Raw genomic sequence first — 13724 nt, forward strand, 5'->3', positions numbered from 1 at the left:
AGAGTAGCCAAGGAAGTCTCCAGTAGGCAACTTCCCTATGGCTCTGGGTTGGCAGTAGGCAGTCGAGCCCAAAAACAACATCCTAGGAATCAACTGCAAAGTTTTAAATTTACAAAAGTTAAGCCCAAAGAAAAGTTCCATAAACACAAATTGGCATTTCTTATTAGCTTCTAAGAGGAAGGAAAAGATTCCAAAAAACTACTTCTGTGAAGTCATCTTTCCTTTGTACTTCAAAGCATAAGTCCTTTCAAAAACTGTAATTTATAAAATTGCAATAATGACTCGGAATATTTTTTCATAACATAGAATATTATAAAAATGTGCTTCCCAAGAATGTTTTTAAAAGTAAACATCACAAAATGTCTCAATGCTTTTTACAATGTTAAGAGTCATGCTAGGTCCAGTTAGGACATAACTACTATTATTATGCATGGAGGAGGAGAAAAACATTCAAAGGCCCAAATTAAAAAATATCGGTAGACTGATGGTCAGTATGGAATCTTAAAAAAATTACTTTTTAAGCATTTCAAAAGCATTCATTAAGGAAAGTATAGGGCAAATATAGTCATTAGCCTTTCCTTACCAATTAAATGACAGAGTCAGTGTACTTCTATGACACTGGAAACAAAATCATTATTGACTGGGCTAATATATACTTTTCAGTATTTCATTATTGAAATCATAAGCTGAAGGAAAATCTATGTCATGACTAATTTAACGTACTGATAGTAAGATTTATGTAACAGAACAAATTCCAAAAATCATGCAAAGAAACTTTAAAAACCATTTCATTAGATGTTAGAAAAACCACATGCAGGAAAAACTACACGACAAGAAGACAGATGAAGACAAGACTCTAGCTATGCTGCCATTTACTAAGAAAGCATATGTGCTAAGGTGCATGTGGATGGTGGATGGAGCATGGCATTTTGAAAATTATAAAACATAATGCAGTGTTCTTAAAACAGTGTACTGATTCTTTTTGTTTGTGAAAGGTGCCATTGTCTTTAAAAGATTTGATTTCTTTCCAGAATGATATATAAAAATAACACTACAAACTAACTGGAAGCTCTTCATGAAGCAAATTATAAAATTAGCAAGATCTTTTAATATGGAGTGTTGCAAGGAAGGCAGACGAAACTGACCCACTAACTTTTAACTTCTCACCCACGAACTAGATTTTTCTCAATAATCCCAATGGTGATTTTAAAATAAGAAATCAGAATGCACAAAATTTGAAACTATAACTAGTTAGACAAATATAGTTGCATGAGTGTATATTTTACATATAAAAATATGATTACTTTTTACATTTTTCAAAATGTTATCAGGCATCGTGATTCATTGGAATCCTAACTACACAAGGCAAAGATTGAGAGGGTTGTGATTCAAGGCTAGAGTAGGGAAAAAATAGCTAGATGCACTGGTACCTGGCTGTCATCCCAGCTACATGGGAAGTAGAAATAGAAGGATCACTGCCCAAACCAGTCCAGGCATACGTACAAGATCCTATCTGAAAAGGAACTAAAGCAAAAACAGGCTAGGGACAGAGCTCAAGTGATAGAGTATCAGTGCAAGGCCTTGAGTTCAACTCAGTATTGCCTATATTCAAGTACATTCCTTTAAAATTTTTTATTTTTTAATTTTATTGTCAAGGTGATGTACAGAGAGGTATCAGTTACATACATAAGGTAATGAGTACATTTCTTGTAGAATAATAAATTGTACGTCAAAGTTTTATAAGGAATGAGACCGTTTTGGCCCTCAAGCATTTTATTTATAGTTTCTGAGTTAGTGAGAAATGAAAATATTAGAATATAAGAATGGAGACATGTAGATTATATCTATCACTACCATCAACATGATCTCATAAAAAGAAATAAGTCTTAGTTAGCTAGGTATGGTGGTTAACATCTGAGTCCCAGGACATAAGAGCCTAAGGCAGGAGGGTTTCAAGTTTGAGGCCATCCTGGGTTACATAGGTTGGAGTTCTAGGGCAGTGTGGGCTACATAGCCAGACCTTGTCTCCAAAGGATAATTCCAGATATGGAGCTGGTTGAAGCATGTATTTATAAAAAGGATGAGGCTCAGTTCATGTTTGAAATGGAGAAAGTCATTGCTTTTGTATGTACCATTGCACTATGGTCTCAAATGGAGGCAGGATCTCTTCTTACAAACAATTCTTGGGTGACCTAAAGTCAATTGGCAGCTTAAAGGGAAATGATTCTCATTCACAACCTTCCAATACAACTTGGCAGTGGATGGAGTGGGATGAAAGGTTCTTCAAGTCTTACTGTGACTATCTGAAGAGAGCTCCTAGAGCCAGCCACTGAATTAAAGGTATAAAAGTTATACACCTTACAACTAGGGAACCTTCTTTGCTTAAGTAACGCTTTGACAAATGCCTCCGTGTTGATATTATATGTGGAATTCTTACTGCTTCCTTTTGAGAGTGTCATTAAAGCTGCTTCACCAAATCACCAAAGACAAGATATCCCCAAATGTTCAGAGTTTCCTATTTCATTAAAATCTGGTGTGGTCTATACTCAACACAATCATTCCAGTGGGAAGGTGGTTAATCATAAAATGTATCATTAATATCAACATTGACACAGGCCCACACACACACTCACACAGAAGTATATTAATTTTCTCCCAAACTTTCCCTGTGTTTTCACAAGGGAAACTGATATTAATCTGAAGTGCAAATGATGAGATATGTTGGTTGAAATTAGTACATAGTTTCCGATCTACCTGTTTACAATTTTCCTCCAAATTTCCTTGTCCAAGCCCAGAGCAGGTGGAAGGTGCCCTAGCAGAGAGGTCCTCCCCTGCTCGACCACGCTGCAGTGCAGACTGGTGAACAGGAAAGGGGAGGACTGCATGTTAACAAGTGTGTCCACTGCTGAGAGAGTATGTGGCTTCTTATATAACACTGATGACATGTAAGCCAAAGTTAGGAACAAGAATAAGCTTGTAACCCAATCATTTGCGAGGTCCTTTATTCAGTAATAATAATCCTTCTGATTATTTCACGTAACGAGGCATCAAGTCAGAGTGAGATTTGAAAAGGAATCATAAGTCATTTGTGATTCAAATCTTCTTTGATGATACAAACCCTAGCTTTTTGATTACCTCTATCTGTAATCAGAAATTGTTTTTAGAAAAGGTAGTAAGTAAAGTGCTGGTGGATTGTCTTTAAAAAACGTAGTAAGTACAGTGCTGGTGGCTCATACCTATCATCACTTAGGAGTCTGAGATCAGGGTGGTTCAAGACTAGCTTGGGCATTAAGAAAAAAGGAAAAAGGCCAAAAGACCCCTTTTCTCAATCTAGAGCTGGACCCAGTGGCATGTACTTATTATCACTATTACAGCAAGTCTAACATATGTGAATCACAGGCTCAGGGCAAACCTACCTCTCTCAAATATATATGTATGAGAGAGAGGTGAGGGGGGAGAGAGAGAGAGAGAGGAAAAAAAAAAGACCCGAAGGCATGGCTCAGTCCTTTTGCCTGCTGTATATAATATATGCAAGGCTCTGAGTTCAAATCCAGTACTGTCCCCACAAGTCATTTAGAAATTTCATTTGTTCATTTATAAATTTTTTGGACTATGATCAACATTTTTATACTTCCTAGGTTTCTTTGCTATGCCTCCTTTTCCTATGTTTCTCAAAATGTTTGTGGGCTAAGGAATTCACTTAATAATTGTGAATGATTTTTTCCTAATCCCAAGGCACCAATACCTTGACAAATAAAATAAGCCAGCATACAGGTATTTTAGCTCCTAAGATACAAATATACAGTTATTATTTCTAGCAAGCATAGTAGTTTATATAGCAATGGAGAGTAGGAGGCAGGGGAATGTCAAGTTTGTGGCCAGCTTAAACTACATAGTGAGACACTGTGTCAAAAACACCAAGACTGTAGATGCATCATAGTGGTAGAGTGTTTGTCTAACACATGCAAAGCCCTGGGTTCCATCCCTAGCAGAGAAAAAAAAAAAGTCCAAAACTTTATGGGGAAAAAAAGTTACTATTATCACATTTTCCTTGATGGCTCACCTTTGGGTACATCACATAGCTTTCTAAATGCTGTAAAAACAAAACCAAACTAACAAAAGATCCTGATACTCAATTAGTTCTACAAAGAACAGCAGCCACAGCAAAACTAAAACAAATAACAGCAGGAGCATCAATACCAAACCAAGTCATATGTATCTCTGCTTTTACTGTACTACAATTAATCTTCCCAGTAATGCCTGGGGAAAGTATTATTATCTATTACTTTATAAACAAAACACACAATGACTTAAGTGACTTGTAGAGGCCCAAGTCAAAAGCAGGCCAAACATTCCTTTCTTTTATGGGTAACAGGTTCTTCAATCTCACATCAAACACAGTGCCTAGTGTACCTTAGCACTACAGGCAACAGAACTAGTCTGAAGAAATGAAAAGGGTAAGACAGAGAGAGAGAGAGAGAGAGAGAGAGAACAAAAAGGTAAAACAGCCAGGCCAGGCCAAGAAAAGGCTAGGTGGGGCTTCTGAGCTGGTACATAGTAGTCTCAGTTTGTCAAGTGTATCTCATTGGTGACTTCTCTGTGTGTGGGTTCAAAAACATCTGAGGCAGTAAAATACCATTGCCTCCCTGATGAAATGTCTCCAAATACAAGTTAAGAAAGGAACAAAGATGCAGGATACCAAAATCAAGTACAAGGACAGCAGGGGATATACCCTAGGGGGAAGAACATACAAAGGAAACAAACAAAATCACATAGTACATTTAAAACAACAACAAGGAAAACACTAGTCTAATTTGGGGAGGCAAAGGGGAACAACAAAACATTGAAACAAGGACACAGGATGACCCATTGCAATCATGATAACAACAAGATAGATTGGGTTTCAACTTCACAACTGTGTGTGTGTGTGTGTGTGTGTGTGTGTAAGGTGGGGGAGGGAAGGGATAGTGGGAGAACAATAAGGAATAACAATGCTCGATAATATATGTACTCATTCCCTTACTCACGTAACTAACCCCTCTATACAGCATCTTTACAATAAACAACAACAAACAATTCTATCTAAAAAACAAAAGAAGGGAACACAAAGAAAATACTAAAAATGCTAAAGGCAGTGCATCTGAGTTTTATCAGTTTTCATCAGTTTAAAATGCTTCAGAAGTGAGTTTTTTGTGTTGTTGGTGGTGGTTTTTGTTTTTGCTTAGTCATAGGGCTTGAACTCTAGGCCTGGGCGCTGGTCCCTCAGCTCTTCAACTCAAGGCTAGCACTCTACCAGTTGAGCCACAGCTCCACTTCTGGCTTTTTCTGCTTATGTGGTGCTGAGGAATTGAATCCAGGGCCTCATGCATGCAAGACAAGCACTCTACCACCAAGCCACCTTCCCAGCCCCAGAAGTGGGTTCTTATAGGTGTGGAAAAGGATTTGTTGCTTTCTATCTCAATGGGCATAGTGAACATCCTTCAGAGATGGGTCCTATAAGGGCTTACTATACAGACTTCTTACTGAAGATAAACCATCCCGTTTTAAAGAAATTAAAGCAGGGCACTAGCAGGAGAATTTGTTTCATAATTATAAACATGGCTTTTCATTTCAGATGAATGCCACAATACCAGAAATAACCTAAGAAAACATGGAAATGAGAGATGGAACAAAATAGATTATATAAAATAAATTAAATAAAAAAATTTAAAACACACAATTTTTATTTTTGTTGTGTTGGTATGGGAGCTTGAATTCAGGGCCATGTGCTCTCCCTTGGTGTTTTCTCTAAAGGCTGGTGCTTTATCACTTGGACACATCTCTGCTTCCAACTCTTTGCTGGATAATTGAAGATAGGCATCTTTTGATTGTAAATTGTAAAGTTCGTTTTTGGCTGGGGGGGTGAGGAAGGGATGCGAAGGGGAACAAAGGAGGAGGCAACAATGCTTGATAAGAAATGTACTCATTACCATGTCCATGTAATTGTAACCCCTCTGTACGGTATTTTCACAATTAGAAAAATAAAACAGGGGCTGGGAAGATGGCTCAGTGGTAGAACGCTTGCCTTGCATGCCTGAGGCCCTGGGTTCGATTCCTCAGTACCACATAAGCAAATTGAAAAAAGCCGGAAGTGGCGCTGTGGCTCAAGTGGCAGAGTGCTAGCCTTGAGCTGAAGAGCTGAGGGACAGTGCCCAGGCCCAGAGTTCAGGCCCCACAACCGGACAAAAATAAAAAATAAAAATAAAAAAATAAAGCAACCTGGAAAGGTTTCAGTTAAATAATAAATATAAAATATTTCATGCTGAAAATTTTTTTTTTTAAAAAGGCTCTTTTTGTTTGTCCAGACTGGTTTTGAATGTAGAGCCTGGGATCTCAGCCTCCTTGATTAGCTAGGCATTAGTCACTGGCCCTGGCTTTTTTGCTTTATTTTTAAAAGCTGGCTTTGTTGAACAGTGAATTCATGCTCACCAGTTGTGTTATCCCCCCACATCTGTCTTTCATCACTTTGAATGTCACCTCGTTGCCTCTCCTCTCACTATCTCTGATCAGGTTAGCTTTTACCAGGGTTCCTAAGGCAAGTTACTCCCCTCTTACTACTTTCACAAATCTCCTTTTGATTTCAAAGTTAGAAGTATCTGTGCATCTTTTTCTTTTTGTTTTCCTTTTTTAAAAAGATCTACTTAGCTATGGAGATTATTGTTTATAACAAACTTGCTATATTTCTGGACATTATTTCTTCCTAAATTGTCCTGTTAATTTTTTCAGCAAAACTTCTAAAAGCTGAGAATGGCTTCCAGCTTCCAGCAGGAAAGGAGACACACAAATCCTGCATCTCTGAGGAACAGAACTCTGCCAAGAACAGTGTCTCAGATGAGACTGGCACTGTATTCTGATGACCTGGAAAGCATGTGCCAGACTTCTGAGCTAGAGACACAGAGGTGGCAATGAGCTTTGAACTCAGGGTCTCGGGCTAACAAGCAGATACTCTATGACCACATTGCCACTCCCCCTCCCCCCCATTTATTTTATTTTTATTTTTTGCTCTGGTTATTTTTGGGACAGGGTCTCATGCTAGGAATGCATGTGTTTTAGGCTCTTATTGTAACAAGGATGACATTGACACCACTGTGTCGGGTATTGATTAAGGAAGGGGTCTTGCAAACTTTTTTGCCTAGGTTGGCTTCTGTCAACAATCCTCTCAATCTCAGCCTTCCATGTTACTAGAATAAACATGGCCACTGGCTTGTACCACATGTGTTGTTTTAGGCAGCCAGGTCTTGTGTTGTGATACAACAGAAAGCGAATATTGACGACAAAGAGAATGTTTATAACTATAATATTTATATTGATCGTTTCACAACTTCATTTGAAATGAGGTAATTTTCTTGTGGGTGTTTATCATTAATGTGTTCATTGATTATTATTTTACAAGATGCCTACTCTGTTAGTTTTTGTGTCACCATGGCAAAACATTTCAAATAAATAACTTAAAAGGGAGGAAGGAGTATTTTGGCTCATGGCTTCAGAGGCTTCAGCCCACGGTCAGCTGGCCCTGTGGCAGCACAGGGAGCATACAGCAGAAGAAACCTGTTCATCTATCTCACAGCAGCCTAGGACAAAGATGGAGAGGAAGGGGCTGGAACCCCCAAGTCTCCTCACAGGAGGTACCCCTAATAACCGAATTTCTTCCTACTAGGCCCTAATTCTTTAAGGTTCACCACTCAATGCAGCCACAGATTGGGGACCAAGCCCTCAATACATTGGCCTTTGGGAGATACTCCAGACCCACACTATATCACCTAAATATGTTCCTCCAGGTTTTGCTGAGCATGTAAGGAAGGCAAATCCAAATGTGCAACTTTTTCAAACTCTCTGCTTTGAACACACTGGTTTATTCACTATTCCCAGATACAGCTCATCTTCATCAATGTAGACTTTTCCCCCAAGCTACTCATTTATGCAAATTCCATCCACATGTCATGCCTGGGGAGGAATTTTATCCTCCAGAAAGATTTATGATCAATACAGCAAGCATTGAGCTGACAACAGATAGAAAAGAGGATTTGTCAGTCTGAAGGAAAACTGCTAAGGGTCACAGAGTCCCAACCACAAGACTGAGGTGAGAGGTAGCATGGAATTCTAGGTACTGGGTATGGAAGATGTTAGAGACAGTGAGGCCAGGCCTAGTCCTGAAGGTATCGGGGCACTAAGCTGATATTCAAGAGAATCTGTGGTAATCAGGTCAAGCTACATCAGCAATCTGTATGTGCTCAGGTTCAATTCTAGGGCAACAGTCCAAATGAGCAGTTCTCAGTTCTGTGAATTAGAAAATCAGCTAAGGGCCAGTACCGGTGGCTCACACCTGTAATCCTAGCTTCTCAGGAGGATGAGATCTGAGCTTCTCAAATCCCTCTGAAGATTAGGATTACTGTACCAGAATCTGAATTTGAACCACATCTGAAGATGAGGAGTTTTAAGCAATTGTCACAGGGAACAGAAACAAGCACTGAAAGTAGTACATCAACAAGTACAAAGCTTTGTGAAGTTCAGCATGTGTTCCAAAGTAAGTACTTGGCGTCTGGGTGCTGTCTCTGAGCTTCTTTTGCTCAAGGCTATTAGTGCTCTACCACTTGAGCCACAGCTATACTTCTGGCTTTTTGGTGATTAACTGGAAGTAAGAGTCTCATGAACTTTTCTGCCCAGGCTGGCTTCAAACGACAATCCTCAAAACTCAGCCTCCTAAGTAGCTAGGAGTATAAATGTGAGCCACTTGTACCTGGCTAAGGCTTTTTATATAAGTTAAAGCCACATGTGTGCAACCCAAGCACAGACCAGACAGGAAGAGAGTACAGGCAGGTACAGCAAACCAATATGAATTCCTACTTGCTACATCCCTGCAGTATGTCAGAGGCTCACTGAATGTCTTGCATGTATTAATGAATCTCTGATGATAAACTACCTAGTAAGTAAAAATAGCCTGCATTCTACTATGCCATATGTCAAGATGCCATTTTAGAAAAAAGCAGTTAATTTCTTTTCATCTAATAAACTAATACAAGAAATTAGGATGGTATTGGATGTCTCAAAAATTTAATTTTTATCCAAACACCACACTGCTTCCCCAAATTAGGGAGAACATGCTCTCAAGTGTGTGGTTAGAAGGTTTTGTGTTCTTCTTAAAGTCAAGAATCTGTTATAGTTCATCCAACTTTTCAACTACATACCAGGCACCAAATAGCTAGCAAGCAATCAGAGTCCATTAGATCTGCAATTCCATCTTCAGAGTATATTACTAATATCTTTGTGGAAGATATTAAACCACTAGTATTTTCACATCACAAAATAGATAAAGTAGATGCTTGAGAAAACTATGATCATCAAAGACTGAAAATGACAAGAGCAGGAGGGAAAAATGGGGTGAGAGCAAAGTCTTAGTTTTTGCAGAAAAAGTTTCCTACTTTATCTCTTTTGGACATACCTTTCTCACGTCTGAACTCTTTGGTTCTGTTGTCCATGTTATGATTCTAGAAACAGCAAGTCTTGTCTCACTTGAGTTTACAAAATCTGTTGGATCCATCTGTCTAGCCAGAGATTCAATGTATTTCAGAATTGCAACTTTGACCTAAAAGATCCAATGATTATAAATGTTAAGTATGCTTTGTTAATATGGGAAAAGAACATTTAGCTGGTAGTCAGAGAAAAGTGGACACCATTCAGGGGAAGCCTTCCCTCTGAACTTGTTTATGTTACATGAAGTGACATATTCTTCGTCCATGTTGAAAGACACTTACAGTTAACTCTGCCATTGACCAGGAGGGCAAGTTCATGTCTGCAGTAAGTCTGTTATATATTCTAGCCAGGTCCTGTGAGGCAGCATTTCATCTCATGTTCTGCCCCAACTTAATCCCTAACAACTTCATATGTTCATATTCATATATATACACATATATATAGGTATTTATATGTATTGTTTTAAGATGGTACTAGGGTCTACCAGGCAGATGCTCTTCCATGGACTGAGCCATACCTCTAGGTCTACTGGCTTCAGGAACAAAGGGCTTGTATTTTTTAGACCTAGAACCTCAACGTAAGTTGATGATCAAAGAAAGACCATGAACCTGATCACAAAAATCCAATCTTGAGATTTTCCACATCTGAGAGAATGTTAATATTAAAGAGACATTTAGTAAGATATCAATCTTAGCACAGAGTATAGAGTATCTTCATTGTTTTTGTTTGATTACTGACTATAATGTCCAATATAGATGAGGATGTGGAGTAACTAGAACTCTCATATTGCTGGTAATAATTATAATATGGCACAACCATTTTTAGTTTCTAAAATGTTAAACCTATGTCTACCAATGAGCCAGCAACTCCTCTACAAGGTACTGAATAGAAGAAATGGACATGTGTCCACAAAGAGTATAACAGGAATGCTCATAGCAGATTCATCCATGAGAGCTCAAGATAAGCAATTTGAAGTTGAAGCAACTTGGAGTTACAGAGCTTGAATTATAATGACAAATACTGACCTTGAGGTTTGGAGTTTGAGTTTGATCCACAATAAATCTCATCAAAATGTTAAATTGTTGATCAAATGGAAAGGAGTCCCTAGGTTAAAAAAAAAGCACTTTTAAAAGAAATTTATACAAAATTATAACATGATATTGCAGATTAATATACATAAAGTTTATATTTCTTGAAACACCAGTTTTCATTTTATACAAACACTAAATTGGTAATGTTTATTTAAAAAATTTAGAAAATGGAAACTCCCAAGCACGTATTAAATTACTCTGCAACGCTATTGTAGAAATCAAGACTACGCAGTGAACTTAAGGAACACAGATATTCTGTCTGCCCTTCTGGGAACGTGCCTCATCCCTCTAGCTTCCTTTCTAAATACTGCTTATACCCACATGCTTCTGATTCTCAGATTTATTTTTAGATCCTAACTAGGCTGCTACAACTGACCCTGCTTAAGCAAATTGTGTGTCCTCCTTGTCCTGATAACTCTTTTGTATAGTCACCACATTGGAAAGCCTATGCAATGATCAGTTTCAGAAAAGTCCCAATTCAGTGACAACTCATACACATAAGCCCAGGGCCCTAAGAGTCCCTCCTACCCCCATGCCAGTACTGGAGATTGAACTCAAGACCTAAGTACTGTTCCTGGCCATTTCACTCAAAGCTAGCACTTTACCACTTGAACCATGGCTCTACTTGTGATTTTTGGGTGGGAGTGAGGGGCAGAGAGAAGGCCAGCTATAAGTTACATAGGCTTTCCTTGTCTGGGCTGGCTTAAAATCATGGTCCTCAAATCTCAGTCTCCTGAGTAGCTAGGATTACAGTTGTGCTTGAGTGCTATCAGTGCCTGAGCCACTTCCTTCTATAACTGATTCCATTTATTGTAGTCACTGTTAATGTTTGAGCCATCAGTGACCCAGAGGAGTTCCTGATTAGAGAAAGTCAGTGCTCTCTCCCTTAAATGTGAAAAATGTGCGACTAGTTTAAGATTCCACAATGGAACTCCATATGGATAAAGGTGATGGAATTTCTCCATTAACAGGAAAGATAATGTAGCACAAGAATCTAAAACAACAGACACCAGGTAATCACACTGCTTTCTTTAAAATGTCTCAGAGGCTTTTGCTAATTGACAGAGTATGACAAAATGAATGAGTATCATGAGGATGTATTTGTATCTATGAAATGAAGCAAATGATACCTATTGTCACATAATCGGTGTGGAAATCAAAAGAAACAGTACAAGAAAACTCGGAAGCTTTATAAAGTGGCATATATTAGGTACCAGTGTTACTACCATAATTACTAATAAAAAATTAACCAAGGTGGTATAACTCAGTGGTAGAACAACTGCCTAGCATGCTTAACGCCCTATGTTAAGCCCTCAGCACCTTGCACCCAGGTGAACCTGACACAACAACACCCTTTTCTCTCACACCTACACCTTGGAAGTTTCGAGGACGACTTCTGGAAATTAAGTATAGTTTAGTATCATGATTTAAGTGACTTGGTCAACACACTTCACAAGAATCTCACTGCTTTTGCAGTGAGGGATGGATGGGGAAGACATCCCAGCATCTGCTGGGTTTTGCCAGGAAATGGGTCCAGTTGTCAACCACAAGCAGAGATAAGGAAACAGACTAGCACCTAGGTCTAGAACCTGTGGCGGAGCAACTTGGCCATCATTGATAAACTTAAACAGTTATCTATCTCAGTTGCTGGTAGAAAGACAGGAATAAGAAAATATCTTAGGAACTCAGACAAAATCTATTGAGGTAAAGGTTCTTTTTTAAAGGACTATTTTTATTAGCTTGTATTGTTTTACAATGGGGTAGTTTCACTGTGATATTTCCATACATACATACAGTGTCTCCTGATCAAGCTTACCGCTCTACTTCTCTTTTTTTTTTACCATGCTCATCCCCATTTATTCCCTCTGTTCTGCTCAGAGGATAGGATTCTTTTTTTTTTTTTTTTTTGGGTCCAGTCATGGGACCTGAATTCTGGGCCTGGGCGCTGTCCCTCAGCTCTTCAGCTCAAAGCTAGCGCTCTACCACTTGAGCCACAGCACCACTTCCAACTTTTTTCTTTTTGCTTATGTGGTGCTAAGGAATCGAACCCAGGGCCTCAGGCATACAAGGAAAGCGCTCTACCACTGAGCCACCTTCCCAGCCCTGGAGAGGATAGGATTCTTGAAGGAAAGAGTAACCAGAAAACCAAATAGGAGGACAGAGCTGTATTTCCTTCTTCCTTTTGTGATAAAACCCAGGACTTTGTGTATGCTAGGCGAGTGAAGCATTACTACACTACATCTTCAAATTCAATCGCAGAAGTATAGTCCTTAACCACCCAAATCTAGAAGCATAATCTGAAAATTTCCCTCCATTCCTAAAATAAAAAAGGGACAGTGTAATTGATAAACTCATGTTAGTTAAGGCAACTTTGGGCCAAGTCTGGCTCATGTGTTTTATTTAGTCCCTTTATAACATAATAAAAAATATCTCCAAATGTGTTGTTCAAATTTGTAATTCAGACTGTTTTTTTGAAAAGTCTAGTACTAATAGGTCCACATCCCAACATGGCCACAATTGGTCACAGATCAGTAACATTTCCTTGTATATGCTATTACTTATTTATGTCAGCTTTATCAGTCTGGCCTCCAATTAAATCCATTGTTCGCTGGTGGTCAGAAATATTCCCCAATTGGTAAGCTCAGTTATCCAGAAAGGATAGCTTGAAAGCCTTGTTACAAATGTAATATGTTACTTTGAATTCTTTGATGATCTGAAGAATAGTCTTTTATAGCTGTGCAAATTATATACGTTGAAAGGGTCAGAGACAAAAGAAAACCACTGGTATCAGAAAGCTGAGGATCGAATATGTACATGGTATTCAGAGGAAGGCATGCAGTGGCCACTCACACAGAGGTGATGACAAGGCAGCTAAGTGAAGGTGCTAGCACCACCCACCCTGTCTGTGCACAGGAGAGAAGGACACGGCCTACCTAGCAACCTAGAATCACAGAGCAATGATAAAAAATGATAAAAGAGCAATGATAACAGCAGGATTTTATTTCCCAGACTGCTAGTAACACCCATGTAACCCTGGGCAAATCAAGGCAGTATCTGCTTTTCACTGATAAAAATGAGTTTTGCTGAGTACTTGGTGGCTTGGACTATAACATTAACTACTCA

At 38.7% G+C, this 13724-nt stretch overlaps 1 protein-coding gene across 3 annotated transcripts in view; it reads right to left on the reverse strand.

Annotated features, from left to right (window-relative positions):
• Nucleotides 1-13724, reverse strand: part of Clasp1 (cytoplasmic linker associated protein 1) — a 280309-nt gene that overhangs the window by 45381 nt on the left and 221204 nt on the right. For all 3 annotated transcript variants that reach the window (XM_013020693.1, XM_013020692.1, XM_013020694.1), the window contains 2 exons: nucleotides 10536-10614; nucleotides 9479-9622 (listed from right to left, as the gene is read on the reverse strand). In XM_013020693.1, coding sequence (XP_012876147.1) covers nucleotides 9479-9622; nucleotides 10536-10614 — 223 coding nt within the window. The remainder of the gene's footprint in view (nucleotides 1-9478; nucleotides 9623-10535; nucleotides 10615-13724) is intronic.

The sequence above is a fragment of the Dipodomys ordii genome, unplaced genomic scaffold (genome assembly GCF_000151885.1).
Source record: "Dipodomys ordii isolate 6190 unplaced genomic scaffold, Dord_2.0 Scaffold52, whole genome shotgun sequence".
In the NCBI taxonomy this organism is placed as follows: domain Eukaryota; kingdom Metazoa; phylum Chordata; class Mammalia; order Rodentia; family Heteromyidae; genus Dipodomys; species Dipodomys ordii.